Source organism: Caenorhabditis briggsae (assembly GCF_000004555.2).
Source record: "Caenorhabditis briggsae complete genome, chrIII, whole genome shotgun sequence".
Taxonomy (NCBI): domain Eukaryota; kingdom Metazoa; phylum Nematoda; class Chromadorea; order Rhabditida; family Rhabditidae; genus Caenorhabditis; species Caenorhabditis briggsae.
The window spans coordinates 2,685,219-2,707,844 of record NC_013490.2 but is presented as its reverse complement, the minus strand read 5'-3'; the positions used below and the strand labels follow the sequence as shown (position 1 = coordinate 2,707,844).

The window sequence follows — 22,626 nt, the reverse complement described above, 5'->3', positions numbered from 1 at the left end:
CTCGGTCAGTTTTTGAGCTAGAACCAAATTTTGAACATATTCGCGCTTCTCTTGTTTAGAGCTTCAAAATGAGTATAATCATGACCTACTTTCCATGAAATTTCAATTTTCCATGGACCCCATGCGCCTTTAAAGTCGCAAAAATCTGTGCCTGCGTCTCCACCCTATTTATTGTGTTTTGTTTCGAATAAATCGATAATATAAAGTCTTCATTTTTTTTCTGTTTGAAANCAGATGTACCCTCGATGTTCCCTTTTTTGATTTACCCTTGGATCGTGGGCCGTTAAAAATTGAAATGCAATTTTGGAATATTTGGCCAAACTTTTGGAAAACTTTTACCTAAAGGCGCAGAGACCCTTAAAAACATAAAAACAATAGGAACTAGACTAAAATTGCAAATCTGAAAATTGACTTGAAAAGCGGATGAGGGCCCGAAATTTTCGAAGTGGGCAGGGCCTAGTCGTGTTTACACTCATTTTGAAGCGCTGACGCGCACAATTCAAATATGTTTATGTTACAAAATTTGAGCAAAAACTAAAAAAGTTATGGTAGTTTAGAGGGTTAGAGTGCAGAGAAGCCAGACATACTGCGTCTCTACTCTCGAAGTGAGCGAAGCCTAGTCGTGTTTATACTCATTTTAAAGCTAGAAACTTGCTAAATTCAAAAAATTTAGTTTTAAACAAACGGCTTCATTGATAAAGATTTATGACAGAAAAAAGTTCCAAAAAATTATTTTCTTAGCTTCAAATTCAGCCTAACCGCATCCTTGGGTCTCATAATAACACCATTACAATCAGGAATCAAATCCATTTCCCCCATTGGAATTCCCAATTCAAATTTATCGATTAATTTCGCAATCGTCATTTTGAATTCCATTTCAGCGAAACGCATTCCGACGCAAAATCTGGGACCCACACCGAATGGAATCCATTTTAAATTTGTCGATTTTTCCGTTGCTTCTGAATTTTCAGCCAAAAATCGATCCGGATCAAAAATGTCCGGGTGGTCCCAATTGGATTCGGAGCGATGTATGGTGTTGCCTTGTACGGTGACGGAACATCCTTTTGGATAGAATTGTCCTCTAATAGTGATGTCGGAGAGACACGTACGGCTGATGAAACTGCAAAGTTTGAATTTAGCAGGAAATTTGCTTTGAAATGAGCTCAAACACGACTAGTCTAGCTTAATTTTAAACTTTGACCCACCAACAGCGACGCGACCGCGTCGCACTGATCAAAATTCGAATTTGATTAAACCTAGTCGTGTTTGGGCTCATTTTGAAGCTCTTTTCAAGCTGAATATGATATTTCAAAAAAAGTGATTTGGACTCGAATATTTGAATTTGGCGCGTTGAGAGCTTTAAAATGAGCCATAAGGACCAGATTTAGAGAAAATTGAAAATTTCGAAAAAATCAAAATTTTCCAATTCGAGCCATTTTTTACTCATTTTGAAGATCTTAACAAGACAAATCGAAAGATGTAACTTTTAGGAAATTTGCACCAAAACTTAAGAAGTTACGAGGGTTTAACGAGAAGAAGGCTAGAGTGCAGGGAAGCGAGGCACACTGCGTCTCTGACCAGACTGGGACTCAAAGTGGGCGGAGCCTTATTGTGTTTATACTCATTTTGAAGCTCTAAACGTGTCAAATTCAAAAATATTTGTTTTATCTGATTTGGTTGAAATTGGACCAAGTTATGGTTGATTTTCCATTTTAACATCAATTTTAGGCTTTTTTTCAAATTCAAGCGATTCTAGTCGTGTTTGGGTTTGTTTCAAAGCATTTTGAATTTTAAGCACAATTTTTTAATTTTCAGCTCTTGTCAGAGATCAAAAACTCACTGAATAACGGGTGGATAGTATCGAAGTGCTTCCTTATAAACAGCATCCAAATATTTCATCGAATGAATTGAATCGTAATCCAATGTCCCCTCATTTTTCACCAATTTGATTTCTTGCCACAATTTTTTTTGAATTTCTGGGTATTTGGCTAATAAATATGAGCAATATGTCATTGCGGTACTCGTCGTCTCGTATCCGGCCAATAAAAATGCGAAACAATTCTCGATTACTTCCTTTTTTGTCATTTTCTCTTTGGTTTTATCGTCTTCCCGGTCTAGGAGCAATTTTAGAAGGTCCACACTATCCGATCCTTCTCCGGAACGTCTTCTTTCGTATCTGGAAGTTTTCAGAATTTTTGAAAAACAATTTTTTTTTTGGAATTTTGGCACCAAAAGTTTTCAAATCCCTTATACATCTTCTAGTCCAATTTTGAATTTTTGGGGAAAATTTTTTTTGGCGCTAAAAATTACTTTTGGATACTTTTGGAATTTCATTTAATTTCTACTGTAACTACTGTAGAAATGTCTGAAAATTCCGAATTTTTAGGAACTACAGTAATTTTTAGAGTTTACGGGGATTCTCCAAATTTCGGGTTTTTTAAAAATTTTTCAGAAATTCAGAAATTCAGAAAAAATTTTTGGCGCCAAAAATGTTCAAATCTCTAAGGGACCCTTACACATCTTCCAATCCTTGTACCAATGGAATTTCAGCCTCTGCTAGACCGCTGAACTTGTACAGAAACTTCCAAATCCACATGAGTTCGGGAATCATGACTGGAATTTTTTTTTCATATTCCACAAATTTCGGGGATCTCTTACCACTACAAGTGACCAGTGGATTATGTCTTAAATCAATATTCTTGAAGAAATTTCTCGCTTCCACATAGAATACATCATTTCGGTCTCGTTGACAGTTGGTGTCTATTGCAAATGCACATTTTCCAATTACATCCAAGGTTAGACCTTGGAAATCGCTGGAAATTGAATTTTGGGATTAGGAAAGATGAATTTAGCAGGAAATTTGCTTTAAAATGAACCCAAACATGACTAGTTTCGGTTAATTTTGAAATTTTTTGAAATTTTAAGGGTCCAACTATCGAAAATTAAAAAATTTTGAAACTACAGTAACTCTATCAGTTTTTATCGGAATTTGAAAATAAAAAAGTAATCAAAATCAGCGAGTTATTAGCTTCAAAATGAGTCTAAACACGACTAGGGTCCTCCCATTTTGATTTTTCGACTTTAAAGGCGCATAGCTGGTCTGAAATTTGAAATTCTAGAAAGTAGATCATGTTTGTACTCATTGTGAAGCACTTAACGCTTTAAACTCAAATTTTTAAATTTTATCACACTTGGATGAAAATTAACAAAGTTATGACCAATTTTCGGGTAGATCCCTAAATGACCGATTCTTCTAATTTTATCATAAATTGAACTAAGACAAAAATTAGGTTTCGGAATTGAAAAATTCAAATTTCCAGCGTTCACAGCTTCAAAATGAATGAAAACACGACTAAGCTCCGCCCACTTTTGGGTCAGAGACACAGTGTGTCTCGTTTCTCTGCACTCTAGCCTTTCAAACTACCGTAACTTTTTTAGCTTCCACTCAAAATTTTGTGATATTATTAGTTCTGAACTCAGCGCGTTAAGAGCTTCAAAACGAACCCAAACACGACTAAGCTCCGCCCACTTTTGGGTCAGAGACACAGTGTGTCTCGTTTCTCAGCACACTTGCCTTCTTTTTTCTTTAAACTACCGTAACTTCTCTAGTGTTTGCTCGAATATCGAGAAAATACAAACATTCAATTTTTCTGGTTAAGAGCTTCAAAATAAATAGGAACATGACTAGGCCCCGCCCACTTTGAAAAGTTCGTACCCCATGCGCCTTTAAACTTAATTTTCAAAGTGGGCGGAGTCTAGGCGTGTTTGGGCTCATTTTGAAGCTAATGGTTTGCTGATTCTAAAACTGTTAATATTTTTAGATTCTGTCAAAAACTGGTTGAGTTACGGTAGTTTTACCAATTTTCCCAAAAATTCCCAAAAAATAATTTTTCCATTACTTGGTTAGTTTTCACCGGATTCTCTAGATTTTTACGCAAAAATTTTTGGATTTTTCAAATTTTCAGAAAAATATGAAATTCTAAGATTGCTCAGACTCACTCATAAATATCCCATTGCTCATTTCCCATTGATTTCTCCTCTAAAATCTCTAAAAGAGTGTCAATTTTCGAACTAATCGTCTCATGCATCGCTTTCATTTTTCCAGTTGAGAAAATCGGTGCAATTGTGGATCTTGTATGTTTCCAGCCGTTTTTATACGTATTTTGGAGCAAACTTGCATTGAGTTCTGCAATAAGGGGCGGGGCTTGAAGAAGAAAGGGGCGGAGCTTACTAGTTTCTCTGAAAATTTCAATCACTCCACGATCCGAAAAATTCGAGAAATTCTTGATGAAAACTTCTTTGATATCTTCTTCATTGCACAAGAAAATGTCCAGTTTTTGGCCAAAGTAAATTCTGAATTGTTTTTGTTCTAAAATGTTCTAGAAAACTAGTGAAAATTGTTGAAAACGAGCTTCAAATTTGAACTTGGCGCGTTTAAAGCTCTAAAATGAGCCTAAGCACGACTAGGCTACGCCCACTTTGATTTTTCAGCCGCTTCGCGGTCGTGCGTCGCGTGTCCGAGCGGAAATCTCAAGGTGGGCGGAGCCTAGTCGTGTTTAGGCTAACTTTGAAGCTCCCAATGCGCTGAATTTAATTTTAAAGTTAGATTTGAGACATTTTCAGTGGTTTTCCAGAAAATTCCAGATTAAAAAAAATTTCAGCCAACATTTTTTTCTGAATTTTTTTCTGAATTTTTTTCTGAAAACCCTGACTTGTTTATACTCATTGTGAAGCTCTTGACGAGCCGAATTCAAATTTTATACAATTTCACATTTTGCGGCAAACTCACGCATATCGATCCCCATATTTCCTTTGCAGCTCCAAATGCCACTCCTGCGCATTATTCCAGCCGATGTCTTTGGTACGGCTGAAAATTTCAGATTTTTTTGAAAAAAAAACTTTTTTCCACCAAATCTTACTCAATAATATCCTTCAAATTACCCAACAACCAATGGGGTGGGGGTCCGCCCAGGCCAATTTTGGCGCGAAGTTTGAATTTTTGAATTCGGACGAAAATTGAGTGAAAAATGAAGGTGAGAATGGCGATGAGCAATGTGGAGAGAATCAGAAGAGTCATTTTTCTGCTGAAAAAATCTGAAATTTAAGTTTTTGGAATTACGAAAATTTCAGCAAAAAAAAATCGAAAAAAATAGTTTTTTGAAATTTTTTTTCAAATTTCCAAAATTTCAAAAATTGTCCAAATTGACCGAATACTTGATTTTTAGAAATCACAAAAAAAATTTTCTCTCATCATTGGTGACTATTTCTCTTATCAAGTTGATAAAGAGATATTATTGTAGCCTAGGCTACAATTAAGGGTAATTAAGGGTAATTAGGGGGAAGAATGTGGAAAATAAAAAGTACAGTAATCCAAAAAATAATGAAAGTACAGTGTCCAAGAAAAAATAGTCATTATTTGATGAATTACAGTAAACACTCAGAACGCCACAAGGGCCCTCCACTTTGACCCTTTAGATCTCATTTTCTGTGAAAGATATCAAAAAGTGTGTTACTGATAAAATTTTTATCATAATATCAGCAACATTTTATCAGTTTACCACGTTTTGATATCTCTCACAGAAAATGAGATACATGGGCTCAAATTTGACGAATTTTCAGAAATTGCATCAAAATGTTATTATTTAGTCTATGAAATTTCGAAATTGTGATTTTTTTGATAAAATAATTGAAAAATGACGAATACATTTTTTGGAAAATTATGAAATTCTTTGAGTCAATAACCAAAAAATTCAAAAAATTCGAAAAATTCAGAAATTCAGAAATCCAGAAATTCAGAAATTCAGAAATTCAGAAATTCAGAAATTCAGAAATTCAGAAATTTAGAAATTTAGAAATTTAGAAATTTAGAAATTCAGAAATTCAAAAATTCATAAATTCAGAAATTCAAAAATTCATAAATTCAGAAATTCAGAAATTCAGAAATTCAGAAATTCAGAAATTCAGAAATTCAGAAATTCAGAAATTCATAAATTCAGAAATTCAGAAATTCAGAAACTCAGAACTGTTTTGCAAGAAAAAATTCCAAAAGGTTCAATCCGATCAAAATCCAAATCACAAAATTTTTAATTAAAGCCATTATTTTCAAAAAGAAATGTTTTTCAAAAATCTCATATCGGCATTTATTCAAAAGAAAAATGATATCATTGGTGATTACACATGTTTGCAAAAATTTCAAAAAAAAAACTTTTTTTAAAAATCACAATTTTCATCAAAAAGATAGAAATTCCTCTGATCTTTTTCCCAATTTTTACCTTTTTCTCTCATTTCTCTGCGTCTCTCTCTCTCTCTCTCACTCTCTCTCTCTCTCTCTATCTCCTAACATAAACTACAAAACCCTCCATATTGTTTGTGTGGTGTGTATGTTTGACTAAACTTTACCCAATGATTCTTGTTCATTTCTCTTTTTTTATTTCATTAGAGATAAGAGAATTAGAGAAAAAAGACAAAACGATGGCCCGAGCGGTCGGTCTGTGTCATACTTAGCCAAGAGACCGCCGACCCCAAAATTTTTGTGGTTTATGTCAAAAAATTTTGCTTCAGAGGAACTATAAAAAGACACACAAACTCAAAAAATGGCGATTTTATTGGCTCTAAAAAAGCAAAAAATATGGAGTTTGCTCAAAAAAAAATTTTTTTTTTTCAAAACAAATATGATTTTTCCGCTTTTCCAGTTTTTCTGGAATTATTTCAAATCAACAACTTGCATTTAGCAAGTAGAGCGCTTCAAAATGAGCCTAAACACGACTAGTTTTTCTCAATTTTGAGTTTTATCCTACACGTTGCGGTCGCGTCGCGGTTGGTAGGTCAAATTTCAAAATTGAGCTAGACTAATCGTGTTTGGGCTCATTTCGAAGCTCTTAGCATGCTGAATAAAATTTACTAATTGATAGCTTTAAAATAAGCCCAAACACGACTAGGATTGCTCAATTTTTAATTTTTGCGAAAATTTTCGAGGCCCATGCGCCTTTAAAGTTAAAAGTTTGAATTTCAAAGAAAACCTGGCTTGTTTATACTCATTTTGAAGCGCGAAACCTGACAATCTCGGATTTTTACTTGTTTTCAGAATTCGGATGCCGAAGCACGAAAAAAATTTACGTTTTTTTAATTTGCAATTTTTTTTGAAAAACTTATAGTTCCCTAACTTTCTGAGTTTTCATTTCGGCTTCTTCATTTTTACATTTTTAAATTCAGCAAGTTGAGAGCTTCAAAATAAGCCTAAACACGACTAGTTGTGCTAAATTTTGAATTTTTCAAAAATTTGTTGGTCCATGTAAAAAACGATTTTTTTGAGTTGCAAGAAATTCGCAAAATAACTTGAAATTGTTAAAAACAAATTAAAAATTTAAACTTCCCGCGTTTAGAGCTTCAAAATGAGTATAAACAAGCCTATGTTCCTTCAATTTTGGGTCCTACGACGAAATCTACAGTAACCCCATTGCATGGGCGTGTTTATACTCATTTTGAAGCTCTAAACGTCGGAATTTTTAATTTTCAATTAAAAAAGCAAATTTGACTTGTTTAGAGCATCAAAATGAGTATAAACATGACTAGGCTCCGCCCACATTGAAACATTCGGTCCTCCATGCGCCGTTAAAGTGGAATTTTCAAAGTGGGCGGAGTCTAGTCGTGTTTATACTCATTTTGAAGCTCTTAATGAGCTGGTAACAATTATAATAATTATTTTTTGGAAAATTTGATTTTCAGCAAGTTTTCAGCCATCCTTTTGGCTAGATTCTAGTCAAATAGTGATAAGAAAATGGCAACGCCATTTTCTTATCTTGTTGATCATTTGGAAATATGACTAGAACTATAAAATAGACAACATGTGTACGGTTTTGCTAGTTTTCAATTGTCCCGATGTCCCATTTTGGCTCTTTTTGGCTTGTTTTTCCCCCATTTTCAGTCTTTTTTTAAATTATTTTTTTTTTCAAATTTTCAGCAAAATGGCATTGCTCATCTTATCAACAATTTTTGTCATATTGCTCAGCTTCATAGTTTATATCCTAATTGCCAGAAGGGAACGATTTAAATTACGCGAAAAAATCGGCTTATCCGGACCCGAACCCCATTGGTTTTTGGGAAATTTAAAGGAGATTGTAGAGTGAGTGGCTTGGCGGTAGTTTGAATTTTTTTCGAAATCTGAAAATTTGAATTTTATGAAAAATTTAAATTTCAGAAGAAAGGAAAAACTGGGATACGACGATTCGAATGAGTGGTTCAATGTGCTCCATAAGCAGTATGGAGAGACCTTTGGGTAGGTTTTTTGGGCGGGAAATCTGAACATTTTGAAATTTGGATTGCAAATTTAAGTTCGGATGTTAAGAGCTTCAAAACGAGTATAAACAAGCCTAGGCTCCGCACATTTAGGGTTCCAAAACTACTGTAACCCAACTTTAAAGGATCATAGCCTTGTTTATGCTCATTTTGAAGCTCTAATCGTCAGCTATTTTGATTTTGAGCTTAACATTTAAGTTTGTGATGTTCAGAGCTTCAAAATGAGTATATAGAAGCATAGGCTTCGCCCACTTTGAGCCCCTCAAAACTACAGTAACCCAACTTTAAAGGATCATAGCCTTGTTTATACTTATTTTAAAGCTCTAAACGTCAGTCAATTTAATTTTTAGCTGAAAAGGTACATTTCTTATGTTAAGAGCTTCAAAATAACCCTAAACACGACAAGGCTCTGCCCACTTTGAATCCCACCACGATACCTACAGTAACCCTATTGACTAGGCTTGTTTATGCTCATTTGAAGTTCTAAACGTCAATAATTTTGATTTTGAATTTCAAATTCAAGTTTCTGACGTTCAGAGCTTCAAAATGAGTATAAACAAGCCTAGGCTCCGCCCATTTTGGGTCCTAAAGTTACAGTAATTCATCTTTAAAGGATCATATCATTATTTATACTCATTTTGAAGCTCTTATCGTCAGCTATTTTGATTTTGAGTTTAAAAATCCAATTTCTGATATCAAGAGCTTCAAAATGAGTGTAAACACCTTTAGGCTACGCCCACATTGAGTCCCAAAAACTACAGTAATCTAATATTAAAGGATCATAGTCTTGTATATACTCATTTTGAAGCTCTATACGTCAGCCATTTCACTTTTGAATTAAAAACTTAAATTTCTCATGTCAAGAGCTTCAAAATGAGCTTAAACACGACAAGGCTCCGCCCATTTTAAAAATTTCAGACCCCTATGCGCCTTTAAAGTGTAATTTCAAAATGGGCGGAGCCTAGTCGTGTTTATACTCATTTTGAAGCTCTCAACGAGCCAAATTCAAATTTAAAATTTGTTTTCCACTATTTTGAGTACATTTCCAGAAAATTCCAAAACAAAAAAAATTTCAGCCAAAAAATGTGTTTTTTCAGAATTTATTTTGGAGCACAAATGAACATTGTGTTGTCAAATGAAGAGGATATTAAGGAAGTTTTTATCAAAAATTTCTCGAATTTTTCCGATCGAATTGTGCCTCCAATTTTCACGGAGAACAGTAAGAAATTTTAGGCTCCGCCCCCTTTTTAAGCTCCGCCTTTTTCTGACCCAATTTGTTGCAGATTTGAACAGTTCATTGCTCCAAAATACGTATGCAACCGGCTGGAAACATACGAGATCCACAATTGCACCGATTTTCTCAACTGGAAAAATGAAAGCGATGCATGAGACGATTAGTTCGAAAATTGACACTCTTTTAGAGATTTTAGAGGAGAAATCAATGGGAAATGAGCAATGGGATATTTATGAGTGAGCCAAATTTTGAATTTTTGAAAAAATTTAGATTATTTGCAAATTTTTGGTGTAAAAATCAAAAAAATCCGATAGAAACTAACTAAGTTATGGGGAAAAATAGGAATTTTTGAAAATTTCGAGATATTGAAACTACAGTAGCTCGGTCAGTTTTTGTCGGATTACAAAAACTCAAAGTTATTTGAAATCAGCAAGATACTGGCTTCAAAATGAGCCTAAACATGACCAGATTTGGTAGAAATCGATTTTTTCGAAATTTTCAGACAAGCTTCAGAAATTCTGAAAATTTGAAAAATTTCAAACCTAGGCATGTCTATACTCATTTTGAAGCTCGCAAGAAGACAAATTGAAGTGTGTTACTTCCACCAAGTTTGAGTAAAAACTAAGGAAGTTACGGTAGTTCAAAGAATTTAGCGGGTTAGAGTTCAGAGAAGCGAGACACACTGCGTCTCTATCCCCAACGTGGAACCTAGTCGTGTTTACACTCATTTCGAAGTTCTGACCGCGTCTCGGAAAATGTATTTTTCATCAAAATTGGATTGGAATAAACAAAGTTATGGTCGTTTTTAAGAAGAAATTGAATTTCATAGTTGTGAAACATAAACTTTGTTGTGAATTCTATATTTAGCTCATGAAGCTCTTCAAAAAGAACCCAAACACGACTAAAATTGGGGGAAAATAAAGATTAAATGTCGTTAAGCTGAAAAAGGGTCATAACATTGTCAAACTTGATCTTGATTGAATCAAACTTACATTTTCAAATTTGGCACGTTTAGAGCTTTAAAATGAGTATAATAATGACTAGATTCTGAGAACTTTGAAGTTTTCGAACCATATGCGCCTTTAATGTCGAAAAATCAAAATGGACGGAGCCTAGTCATGTTTAGGCTCATTTTGAAGCTCATAACTTGCTGATTCTAAAAATATTTTTGTTTTCAAATTCCGATAAAAACTGATAGAGTTACTGTAGTTCCAAAATGTTTAATTTTCGATGGTTGGACCCTTAAAAATTCAAAAATTACAAAATTAACCGAAACTAGTCATGTTTGGGCTCATCTTGGAGCTCTCAACGCAACAAATCCAAATTTGTTAGCCTAAAAATCTGATTTCCAGAGATTTCCAAGGTCTAACCCTGGATGTAATTGGAAAATGTGCATTTGCAATAGACACCAACTGTCAACGAGACCGAAATGATGTATTCTACGTTAATGCGAGGAAATTTATTCAGAATATTGATATAAGACACAGTAAAGTTATCAGTTCCTCGTGTGAGTGATTGGGCGGGAAATTTGAATTTTTGAAAAAAATTTCAGTCATTCTTCCGGAACTTTCTTGGCTTTGGAGATGGATGTACAAGTATACAGCACTGGCAGCCGCTGAAATTCCATTGGTTCAAGGATTGGAAGATGTGTAAGGGTCCCTTAGAGATTTGAACATTTTTGGCGCCAAAAATTTTTTCTGAATTTCTGAATTTCTGAATTTCTGAATTTCTGAAAAATTTTTAAAAAACCCGAAATTTGGAGAATCCCCGTAAACTCTAAAAATTACTGTAGTTCCTAAAAATTCGGAATTTTCAGACATTTTTCTTTTGAATAAATGCCGATATGAGATTTTTGAAAAACATTTTTTTTTGAAAATAATGGCTTTAATTAAAAATTTTGTGATTTGGATTTTGATCGGATTGAACCTTTTGGAATTTTTTCTTGCAAAACAGTTCTGAGTTTCTGAATTTCTGAATTTCTGAATTTCTGAATTTCTGAATTTCTGAATTTCTGAATTTCTGAATTTCTGAATTTCTGAATTCCTGAATTTCTGAATTTCTGAATTTGTGAATTTCTGAATTTCTGAATTTCTGAATTTCTGAATTTCTGAATTTGTGAATTTCTGAATTTCTGAATTTCTGAATTTCTGAATTTCTGAATTTCTGAATTTCTGAATTTGTGAATTTCTGAATTTCTGAATTTCTGAATTTCTGAATTTCTGAAACATTTTTAAAAAACCCGAAATTTGGAGAATCCCCGTAAACTCTAAAAATTACTGTAGTTCCTAAAAATTCGGAATTTTCAGACATTTCTACAGTAGTTACAGTAGAAATTAAATGAAATTCCAAAAGTATCCAAAAGTAATTTTTAGCGCCAAAAAAAATTTTTCTCAAAAATTCAAAATTGGACTAGAAGATGTATAAGGGATTTGAAAACTTTTGGCGCCAAAATTCCAAAAAAAAAATTGTTTTTCAAAAATTCTGAAAACTTCCAGATACGAAAGAAGACGTTCCGGAGAAGGATCGGATAGTGTGGACCTTCTAAAATTGCTCCTAGACCGGGAAGACGATAAAACCAAAGAGAAAATGACAAAAAAGGAAGTAATCGAGAATTGTTTCGCATTTTTATTGGCCGGATACGAGACGACGAGTACCGCAATGACATATTGCTCATATTTATTAGCCAAATACCCAGAAATTCAAAAAAAATTGTGGCAAGAAATCAAATTGGTGAAAAATGAGGGGACATTGGATTACGATTCAATTCATTCGATGAAATATTTGGATGCTGTTTATAAGGAAACACTTCGATACTATCCACCCGTTATTCAGTGAGTTTTTGATCTCTGACAAGAGCTGAAAATTAAAAATTTGTGCTTAAAATTCAAAATGCTTTAAAGGTGGGGGGACAGGAGATTTTTCGGGGGATTTTTGTAGCTAGAGTATGCATTCTACCGTGACGGTGTACAACGCTTAATGTCACTCTGCGTCACCTGTCGTCCTCGCCTTTATGTATGCAATCCGACGGCCGCTTTCTCTTTGCCCGTGTAGCTCAGTCGGTAGCGGCACCGCACCCTCAATCCTCACCCTCACAAGTTCAACTCCTCGAGGGGCGTATGTAAACGGAATTTTGAGAAAATAATTTTTTTCATGTCCCCCCACCTTTAAAACAAGCTCAAACACGACTAGAATCGCTTGAATTTGAAAAATTCCAAAAATTGATGCTAATTTGAAAATTTGGTCACAACTTTGTGAATTTCGATCTAACTTGGATAAAACATCCTTTTTGAATTTAGCGCGTTTAGAGCTTCAAAATAAGCCTAAACACGACTATTTTTGGTCAACTTTGAATTTTGACCTCCGACCGCTACGCGCCCGCAACGCAGAGCTCGAAAATGAAAACGTATCGAATCTAGTCGTGTTTAGGCTTATTTTAAAGCCAATAACTAGCTGATCTCAAATATTTTTAGCGTTTCGAATTTTGATAAAAACTGATTGAGTTACTGTAGTTGCAAAATTTTTTAATTTTGACCAAATCTGGCTATTTTTTGGATCTTGAAGGTTTCATTGTAGCAAATTTGAATGTTTGAATTCCAATTCTATTTTTATGTTGATTTATTGTATTTAGCTCAAAGTGAGCTTCAAAATGAGCCCAAACACGTCTAGTATTAGAGGAACTTCGAATTATTAGAGGAAAACGTATTAGACGAAAACTCGAATTGACCACAACTTTCTGCATTTCGATCTAAATTTGATGAATCTAACATTTTCGAAATTAAAGTAAAAGGAGCTTCAAAATAAGTATAAACACGACTAGGCTCCGCCCACTTTTAACAGAGAATTTGGGCAGAGACGCAGTGTGCCTCGCTTCTCTGCACTCTAGCATTTCAAACTACCGTAACTTTTTTAGTTTTCACTCAAATTCTGTGAAAATAAAAGCAATCAAATTGTTTTTTTAAGAGCTTCAAAATGAGTATAAACATGACTAGAATTGGGGAAATTTTGAGTTTTTTAGAATATTTCAATTTTGACCACATTCGGCCATTTTTGTGCTCATTTGGAAGCTTTCGCAGCGCATAATTTACATTTTTTAAGCGTAATTTTGAATTTTGATGCAATTTATTGTATTCAGCTCACAAAAGGCTTCAAAATGAGTTCCAACTTGTCTAGGCTGCAAAAAATTTTAATTTTCAATGGTCCATGCGCGTTTAAAATCGAAACATTTCAAATTTTACCGATTCTAATCGTGTTTGGGCTCATTTTAAAGCTCTAATTTAGCTGAGTTTCAAAAAATTACTAGACCAGTATTCTTCAATAAATGAATCCTATCTGATTATACAAATTAGGTCATGGTTCTGAACCTAGAGTAACTTTGTAAGCGCTATAACCCACTGAATTTGAATTTTTTGAATTTGAAACATAAATTCTCGTAAATTTCTGGTTCTGAGCTTTAGAATGAGCCTAAATACAACTAGTTTTGCTCGAATTTGAATTTTGACAAGTGCGGCGCGGTTGATAGGTCAAAATTCAAAATTAAGCTAGACTAGACATGTTTGGGCTCATTTTAAAGCTAATTTCCTGCTAAATCCAAAATTTCCAGTTTCATCAACCGTTCTTGCCTCTCCGACATCACAATTCGTGGTCAATTCTATCCAAAAGGGTCCGTTGTCACATGCCTCCCACACACACTTCACCGCCTGGAATCCAATTGGGACCACCCGGACATTTTTGATCCGGATCGATTTTTGGCTGAAAATACAGAAGCAACGGAAAAATCGACAAATTTAAAATGGATTCCATTCGGTGTGGGACCCAGATTTTGCGTCGGAATGCGTTTCGCTGAAATGGAATTCAAAATGACGATTGCGAAATTAATCGATAAATTTGAATTGAGAATTCCAATGGGAGAGCCGGATTTGATTCCTGATTGTAATGGTGTTATTATGAGACCCAAGGATGCGGTTAGGCTGAATTTGAAGCTAAGAAAATAATTAATTTTTTTGTTCTACATATTTTTAAAAATAAATCTTTACCAAAAAGACCTGTTTTAACAAAACTAATATTTTTAGATTTAGCTTGTTTAGAGCTTCAAAATGAGTCCCAACACGACTAGGATCCGCCCACTTTTGAGTCAGAGACGCAGAGTGTCTCGTTTCTCTGCACTCTAGCTTTTCAAACTACCGTAACTTTTTTAGTTTCCACTCAAAATTTTGTGATATTATTAGTTCTGAACTCAGCGCGTTAAGAGCTTCAAAACGAACCCAAACACGACTAGGCTCCGCCCACTTTGAAAAATTCGGACCCCCAAGTTATGCGCCTTTAAACTCCAAATTTCAGAACTTTTCAAAATGGGCGGAGCCCATTTAGTCGTGTCTCGGCTCATTTTGAAGCTGACCACTTGCTGATATCGAATATTTTTAGAATTTTTGAATTTGGACTCTAATTGGTTGAGTTACGGTAGTTTTCAATTTTCAAAAACCTCTAATTTTCCCCATAACTTGGTTAGTTTTCGCTGGTTTTTTTTTTTGATTTTTACACCAAAAATTTGCGAAATTCTTTAGAAATTCTAGAAATTTCAAAAACTTTGAAAACTAGAAAAAAAAGAAGAGTTCTGGGCATTTCAATTATCCTAATAGTCTCTGTCTTCTGTCTTCTGCCAAGACCAGACCACCCATTAAATTATATTTCTTTCTCTGTCTGCGCCTCTCTAATTCTCACACTCTCTCGTCGTATAGACAGATGTAAGTGGATAGATGTCTCTGTTTTGGTATCTAACAAGGTCATCTATCATCAATTTTTCATTTTTCGGATTTTTAGACTGATTTGGGTCATTTTAGGTCATTTGTAGCCGATTTTAAGCCATTTTCAGCCATAGCCAATTTTAAGCCAATTTTTAGCCAATTTTTGGTCTATTTTAAGCCTATTTTAAGCCATTTTTAAGCCTATTTTAATCCATTTTTTGCCTATTTTAAGCCTATTTTTGGTCTATTTTCAGGTCTTTTCTAGCCTATTTTAAGCCATTTTAAAGCCTATTTTAAGCCTATTTTCAGCCTATTTTAAACTTGTTTTGGGCTATTTTTTGCCTATTTTAAGCCTATTTTTGGTCTATTTTCAGGTCTTTTCTAGCCAATTTTTAGCCAATTTTTGGTCTATTTTAAGCCTATTTTCAGCCTATTTTAAACTTATTTTGGGCTATTTTTTGCCTATTTTTAGCCTATTTTAGCCCATTTTTAAGCCTATTTTAACCCATTTTTTGCCTATTTTAAGCCATTTTCAGCCTGTTTTAAGTCTTTTCAGCCTCTTTTAAGCCTATTGTAAGCCATTTTTATGCTATTTTAAGCCTATTTTAAGCTTATTTTAAGACATTTTAAAGCCTATTTTAAGCCTATTTTTAGCCATTTTTAAGCCTATTTTAAAGCCTATTTTAAGCCTATTTTTAGCCATTTTTAAGCCTATTTTAAGCCATTTTTTGCCTATTTTAAGCCTATTTTTGGTCTATTTTCAGGTCTTTTCTAGCGTATTTTAAGCCTATTTTCAGCCTATTTTAAACTTATTTTGGGCTATTTTTAAGCTATTTTTAGCCTATTTTTAGCTTAACTTTGGTCTATTTTAAGCCATTTTTTGCCTATTTTAAGCCTATTTTTGGTCTATTTTCAGGTCTTTTCTAGCCTATTTTAAGCCACTTTAAAGCCTATTTTAAGCCTATTTTCAGCCTATTTTAAACTTATTTTGGGCTATTTTTAAGCTATTTTAGCCTATTTCAAGCGATTTTTTTTCCAGATGGCAATTATCATAATTACCTCAATTTTAATTGCAATTATCACATTTTCAATTTTCGTCATTTTTCAACGACGTCAAATTTTCAAAATTCGCTCGAAAATTGGGCTAAATGGTCCCGAAATTCACTGGTTTTGGGGTAATATGATGTTGGTAATTAGGTGAGTTAATTGGGGGTAATTAGTCTAATTAATTAGCGGATTAATTAATTTTTCAGAAGAATAGCTGAAAAAGGGTACAATGATACGGCCATGTGGCACTTGGAGCTGCATAAGAAGTTTGGCGAGAGGTTGGGGTAGGTTTAAAGGCACATAACTTTTGAAATTGTTGAAAAAAATATTTGAAAATGTTATAGTTAAATTTGGTAGGTTATTAGTTTTAAAATGAGTACAAACAAGCCGAGGCTCCGCCCACTTTGAGTCCCACCACGAAAACTACAGTAACCCATGCTACCTGGACTTGTTTATACTCATTTTGAAGCTTTAAAGGCAGAAGTTTTGATTTGAAAATAATAAAATCAGAATTTGGGGCGTTTAGAGCTTCAAAACGAGCCCAAACACGCCTAGGCTCCGACCATTTTGAAATTTTCGGTCCCCATGCGCCTTTAAAGCGAAACTTCAAAGTGGGCGGAGCCTAGTCGTGTTTATACTCATTTTGAAGCTCTCAACGAGGTGAATTCCAGTTTGAAAACAATTTCAAACTATCTCAACTGATTTTCCAGAAAATTCCAAATGTCAAAAAAAATTTTTCAGCCAAAAAAAGTTTTTTTTTCAGAATCTACTTTGGCACTGAATTCAAGATAGTTCTATCAAATTTGGAGGATATTAAAGAGGTTTTCATCAAAAATTTCTCAAATTTTTCGGATAGAAAAAATCCGCTGATTTTCGAGATGAATAGTAAGTGGTTTTTTAGGCTCCGCCCCCTTTTTTAAGCTCCGCCCCTTTTCGACCTAATTTTTTTTGCAGATTTGAACAGTTCATTGCTCCAAAATACGTATAAAAACGGCTGGAAACATACAAGATCCACAATTGCACCGATTTTCTCAACTGGAAAAATGAAAGCGATGCATGAGACGTTTAGTTCGAAAATTGACACTCTTTTAGAGATTTTAGAGGAGAAATCAATGGGAAATGAGCAATGGGATATTTATGAGTGAGCCAAATTTTGAATTTTTGAAAAAATTTAGATTATTTGCAAATTTTTGGTGTAAAAATCAAGTAAAACGGTCGAAAATGGACCAAGTTATGGTGAAAATTAGATTTTCCATAAAAATTTGGAGAATTTTCAAACTACCGTAACCCGATCAGTTTTGGTCGGATCTTAACAATTTTAACAGATTTGTGTTTAGCAAGTCTAGAGCTTCAAAATGAGTATAAACACGCCCTGATTTGGTCAAGTTTGAAATTTTCGAAATTTTCAATTTAAAGGCGCATAGGGGTCCGAAATTTTGAACTTCATTCAAACCTAGGCATGTTTGTACTCATTTCGAAGCTCTTAACAAGGCAAATGCGATAAAATTATTTTCAAGTACATCGTTCCAAATTTAAAGGCGCGTGGACCCATTTTAGATATGTCCACCAAATATAGTCATGATTATACTCATTTTGAAGCTAATTTTCTCCTGAATTAATTTTTTTTCAGCACAATTACCAAAAATCTAGAAAAATTGCTACGTGCTCATGTAAAAATAAATAAACTCCGAAAGAAACTAACCAAGTTATGAGGAAAATTAGTTTTCGGCCATTTTTCGAAAAATTGTAAAAATACAGTAACCCAGTCAGTTTTTGTCAGAACTTATAAATTTCTATATTTTTGAATTTAGCTAGTCTAGAGCTTCAAAATGAGTATAAATATGCCTATATTTGGACAAATCTGAAAGTTTCCAAAATTTCAGTTTAAAGGCGCATGGTATGATGAAATTTTGAATTTCAACCAAACCTAGGCTTGTTTATACTCATTTTGAAGCTCTTGATTAGCTGAGTCCAATAAAATTATTTTCAAGTACATTAGCCCGAATTTAAAGACGCAGGGATCCTTTTGAAAATTTTCGTTTTTTTATTGGTCGTTTAAAAATTTCGAAAAAATCAACATTAATCAAACCTAGTCATGTTTATACTTATTTTGAAGCGTTTAACTAGACAAATGCAATGACATTAGTTGTAAGTGCGGTAGTCCAAATTTAAAGGCGCATGGACCAAATTTTTACAATTTTCAAAAACCCAAGCCTTGTTTATACTCATTTTGAAGCTAATTCCCTGCTGATTTTAAATTTCTAGTTTTTTATCAATTTCAGAGATATCCAACGCCTTTCTCTCGATATCATTGGAAAATGCGCATTTGCAATTGATAGTGATTGTCAAAGAGATAAGAATGACCTTTTTTGCGTTCAAGCTCGCAAATTCGTCTCTGCCGTGGATATTCGGAAAAGTTGGATTTTAACTGCTTCGTGTGAGTTTAAAAATGATGAAGTGTTAAAATTTGAATTTGGCGCGTTGAGAGCTTCAAAATGAGTATAAACACGCCTATGGTACTTTAAAAATGGGTTACTGTAGGTTTCGTGGTGGGACTCAAAGTGGGCGGAGCCTAGGCTTATTTATACTCATTTTGAAACTCTCGAAGTCAGAAATTTGAATTTCAAACGTTAAATCAAAATTTGTACCGTTTAGAGCTTCGAAATTAGCCTAAACATGACTAGATTTGAAATTTTCGATTTTTCGTAGAGTTCATCTAAAAATTGAATTTTTTCAAATATTGTTCCGATCGATTATAGTCATGTTTATACACATTTTGAAGCTCTAAACATGAAAAATTCAAATTTCAAGCTCCAATATAGAATAGCTACAGTTTAGAGCTTTAAAATGAGTATAAACATGCCTATCTTCCTTTCATTTTGTGTCCCACGTACAGTAACCCAACATTAAAGGAACATAGGCTTGTTTAAACTCATTTTGAAGCTCTGAACGCGCCATATTCAAATTTTCTGTAAAAATCCAAAAATACAGTTCCCTTCTCCAGTTATGCTGCCAGAACTCGCCTATCTTTGGAAGGCTCTCTACAGATTCACGGATATGGCCAAAGCGGAGATTCCTCTTATCAATGGGTTATCAGATATGTGAGTTTTGGGCGTTTTGGACAAACCGACACACAGAAGGACATTTTCAGATATGAAAGGCGGATATTAGGAGAAGGTTCTGGAAGTGTGGACCTTTTAAAATTACTAATAGATCGAAAAATAGCAAAAAGGGAAGTAATTGAGAATTGTTTCGCTTTTTTGATAGCTGGATACGAGACGACGAGTACCGCAATGACATATTGCTCATATTTATTAGCCAAATACCCAGAAATTCAAAAAAAATTGTGGCAAGAAATCAAATTGGTGAAAAATGAGGGGACATTGGATTACGATTCAATTCATTCGATGAAATATTTGGATGCTGTTTATAAGGAAACACTTCGATACTATCCACCCGTTATTCAGTGAGTATTTGATCTCTGAAAAGAGCTGATAATTAAAAATTTGAGTTTAAAATTCAAAATGCTTTAAAACAAGCTCAAACACGACTAGAATCGCTTGAATTTGAAAAATTCCAAAAATTGATGCTAATTTGAAAATTTGGTCACAACTTTGTGAATTTCGATCCAAATTGGATAAATCATCCGTTTTTGAATTTAGCGCGTTTAGAGCTTCAAAATAAGCCTAAACACGACTATTTTTGGTCAACTTTGAATTTTGACCTCCGACCGCTACGCGACCGCAACGCAGAGCTCGAAAATGAAAACGTATCGAATCTAGTCGTGTTTAGGCTTATTTTAAAGCCAATAACTAGCTGATCTCAAATATTTTTAGCGTTTCGAATTTTGATAAAAACTGATTGAGTTACTGTAGTTGCAAAATTTTTTAATTTTGACCAAATCTGGATATTTTTTGGATCATTGTAGCAAATTTGAATGTTTGAATTCCAATTCTATTTTTATGTTGATTTATTGTATTTAGCTCAAAATGAGCTTCAAAATGAGCCGAAACACGGCTAATATTAGGGAATTCCTTATTTTCAAGGGTCCATGCGCCTTTAAACTTCAAATTTCAACATTAAAGGATTCTAGCCGTGTTGGAACTCATTTTAAAGCTCATAATTTGCTGATTCTAAAAATGGTTGAATTTTCGAATTTGGGCAAAAACTGATTGAGTTACTGTAATTCCAAAATTTTCAATTTTGAGTAACTATAAATCTGGTCGTGTTTAGACTTGTTCTAAAGCTCTTATCACTCTAAAAACAAGTTTTTAGGTTGTAAATTTTATCTTCCCACTCAAATTACTGTACGCAGCTCAAAAGGAGCTTCAAAATGAGCCGAAACACGGCTAGTATTAGGGAATTCCTAATTTTCAAGGGTCCATGCGCCTTTAAACTCCAAATTTCAACATTAAAGGATTCTAGCCGTTTTCGGGCTCATTTTAAAGCTTATTTTGAGCTTGTGATAAAAAACAGGTTTCTGAAAAGTCAAATTTGAGTTTATCAATAAAAAACAGGTTAATTGTTGAAAACGGCAGGATGGACCTGACTGGAATTAGACAAGATTGAAAAATATCACAAAAACTACAGTATAATTGAAATTTTCGAGTTGAGCGTTTTTTGAGCTTCAAAATGAGCTCAAACACGACCAAGTTAGCTTAAATTTGAAATTTGAGTTTAAAAACGCATGGACCTTAACATTTTTTCTAAAAAATCAAATTTCCCTAAATCAGCTCGTGTTTGGGCTCATTTTGAAGCCCTTTTTGTGTTGAATACAGTAGTTTAACTTTAAAAAAATAGAATTGAAATTCAAACATTCAAATTTGCTACATTGAAACCTTCAAGATTCAAAAAATAGGCAGATTTAGCTAAATTTGAAAATTTTGTAACTACAGTAACTCAACCATTTTTTGCCGGAACTCGAAAATTTGAAAAGATTTGAAATCAGCCAGTTATTAGCTTTAAAACAAGCCTAAACACGACTAGAATTGATGGATTTTCATTTTTAGTCTCTGCGTGCGGTCGCGTAACGATCGGAGAGCAAAATTCAAATTTCCCTAAGTCAGGTCGTGTTTGAGCTTATTTTAAAGCTGAAAACGAGAAAATTATAGAAAATGGTATTTCAAGCTCTGAAAGTCAAAATTAAGCAAGATACAAGGCTTACTAGGTTTGGTGCCAATTTTTAATTTTGTCTATATCTAGTCAGATAGGCTTCATTTAAGGGATATTTTGGTTTTTGCGCTGTTTTCCATATTGAGCTAGTTAATAGCTTCAAAATGAGCCTAAACACGGCTAGAATTGATTGATTTCCAATTTTCAAGGGTCCATGCGCCTTTAAATTGGGTAAAAAATTGGAAATTTCAACTTTAAGCGAATCTACTCGTGTTTGGGCTCATTTTGAATCTAGTATCCCTCTAAATTCAAATTTTGCAGTTTCATCAATCGAGTGTGCCTCTCCGACATTGTAATTCGCGGTCAACTCTATCCCAAAGGGTCCGTGGTCATTGCCCAACCCAACACAATCCATCGCTCCGAATCCAATTGGGAACACCCGGGTATTTTCGATCCGGATCGATTTTTGGCTGAAAATTCAAAGCTGGAAAAATCATCAAATTTAAAATGGATTCCATTCGGTGTGGGACCCAGATATTGTGTTGGAATGCGTTTCGCTGAAATGGAATTCAAAATGACGATTGCAAAATTAATCGATAAATTTGAATTGGGAATTCCAATGGGAGAGCCGGATTTGATTCCTGAAAATAATGGAATCATATTGCGGCCCAAGGATCCAGTTAGGCTCAATTTGAAGCTAAGAAAATGAATTTCTTGGAATAAAACTGTCTACCAAAGCATTTCAAACTTTTTCAACTTTTCTGAAAATCGCAGAATATACTAAACAAAACTAGAGCTTCATTTTTGTAGTTGACAACTTTTTTCCGACNTCGGGATAGTTACTAATTTATTTTTTTAAAATAGGTTAGGATATAATTGTGTGAAAGATAAGGTCTGCATATAATGGTGAAAACAATGAAATTAGCGCAGTTTTGATAAATTCAATGATTGACGTTGAACAAAGCCAGATAAATCTTTGGAAAAGTTGTGAACGAATAGTTGGCTCATCACTATGTTGTTTACTGTGCAGTATAAAAATCTTGGAAGCTTTCCAATCAACAGGAATGATATGAAAAAAGCAAATTAAGCATTACATTTTGGTAGAACTTGAAGCATAGTTCTTGTTTCAAATGTATGACCAGTTATCCGCATTTTGGAACTTATAGTCAGAACCTTCTTCCCTCTTGTTTCCTGTAC

The 22,626-nt window shown here is 34.0% G+C and overlaps 2 protein-coding genes across 2 annotated transcripts; one reads left to right on the top strand and one right to left on the bottom strand.

The window, feature by feature from the left end:
* Window positions 1-729: 729 nt before the first annotated feature.
* On the bottom strand, window positions 730-5,077 carry CBG20141 (the record flags this gene model as incomplete). Its single annotated transcript, XM_045243491.1, has 7 exons — window positions 730-1,120; window positions 1,841-2,176; window positions 2,517-2,613; window positions 2,659-2,813; window positions 4,000-4,353; window positions 4,790-4,867; window positions 4,920-5,077. 7 exons carry the CDS (start codon window positions 5,075-5,077, stop codon window positions 730-732), a joined length of 1,569 nt encoding a protein of 522 aa, XP_045096964.1.
* Window positions 5,078-7,964: 2,887 nt separating this feature from the next.
* Cbr-cyp-25A2 lies at window positions 7,965-22,132 on the top strand (the record flags this gene model as incomplete). The annotated part of the gene is made up of 7 exons (XM_002640999.1): window positions 7,965-8,122; window positions 9,393-9,514; window positions 9,579-9,765; window positions 10,885-11,036; window positions 11,082-11,178; window positions 12,025-12,360; window positions 21,751-22,132. Coding segments are annotated over 7 exons (1,434 nt in total), but the record flags the coding sequence as incomplete, so codon positions are not given.
* Window positions 22,133-22,626: the final 494 nt, after the last annotated feature.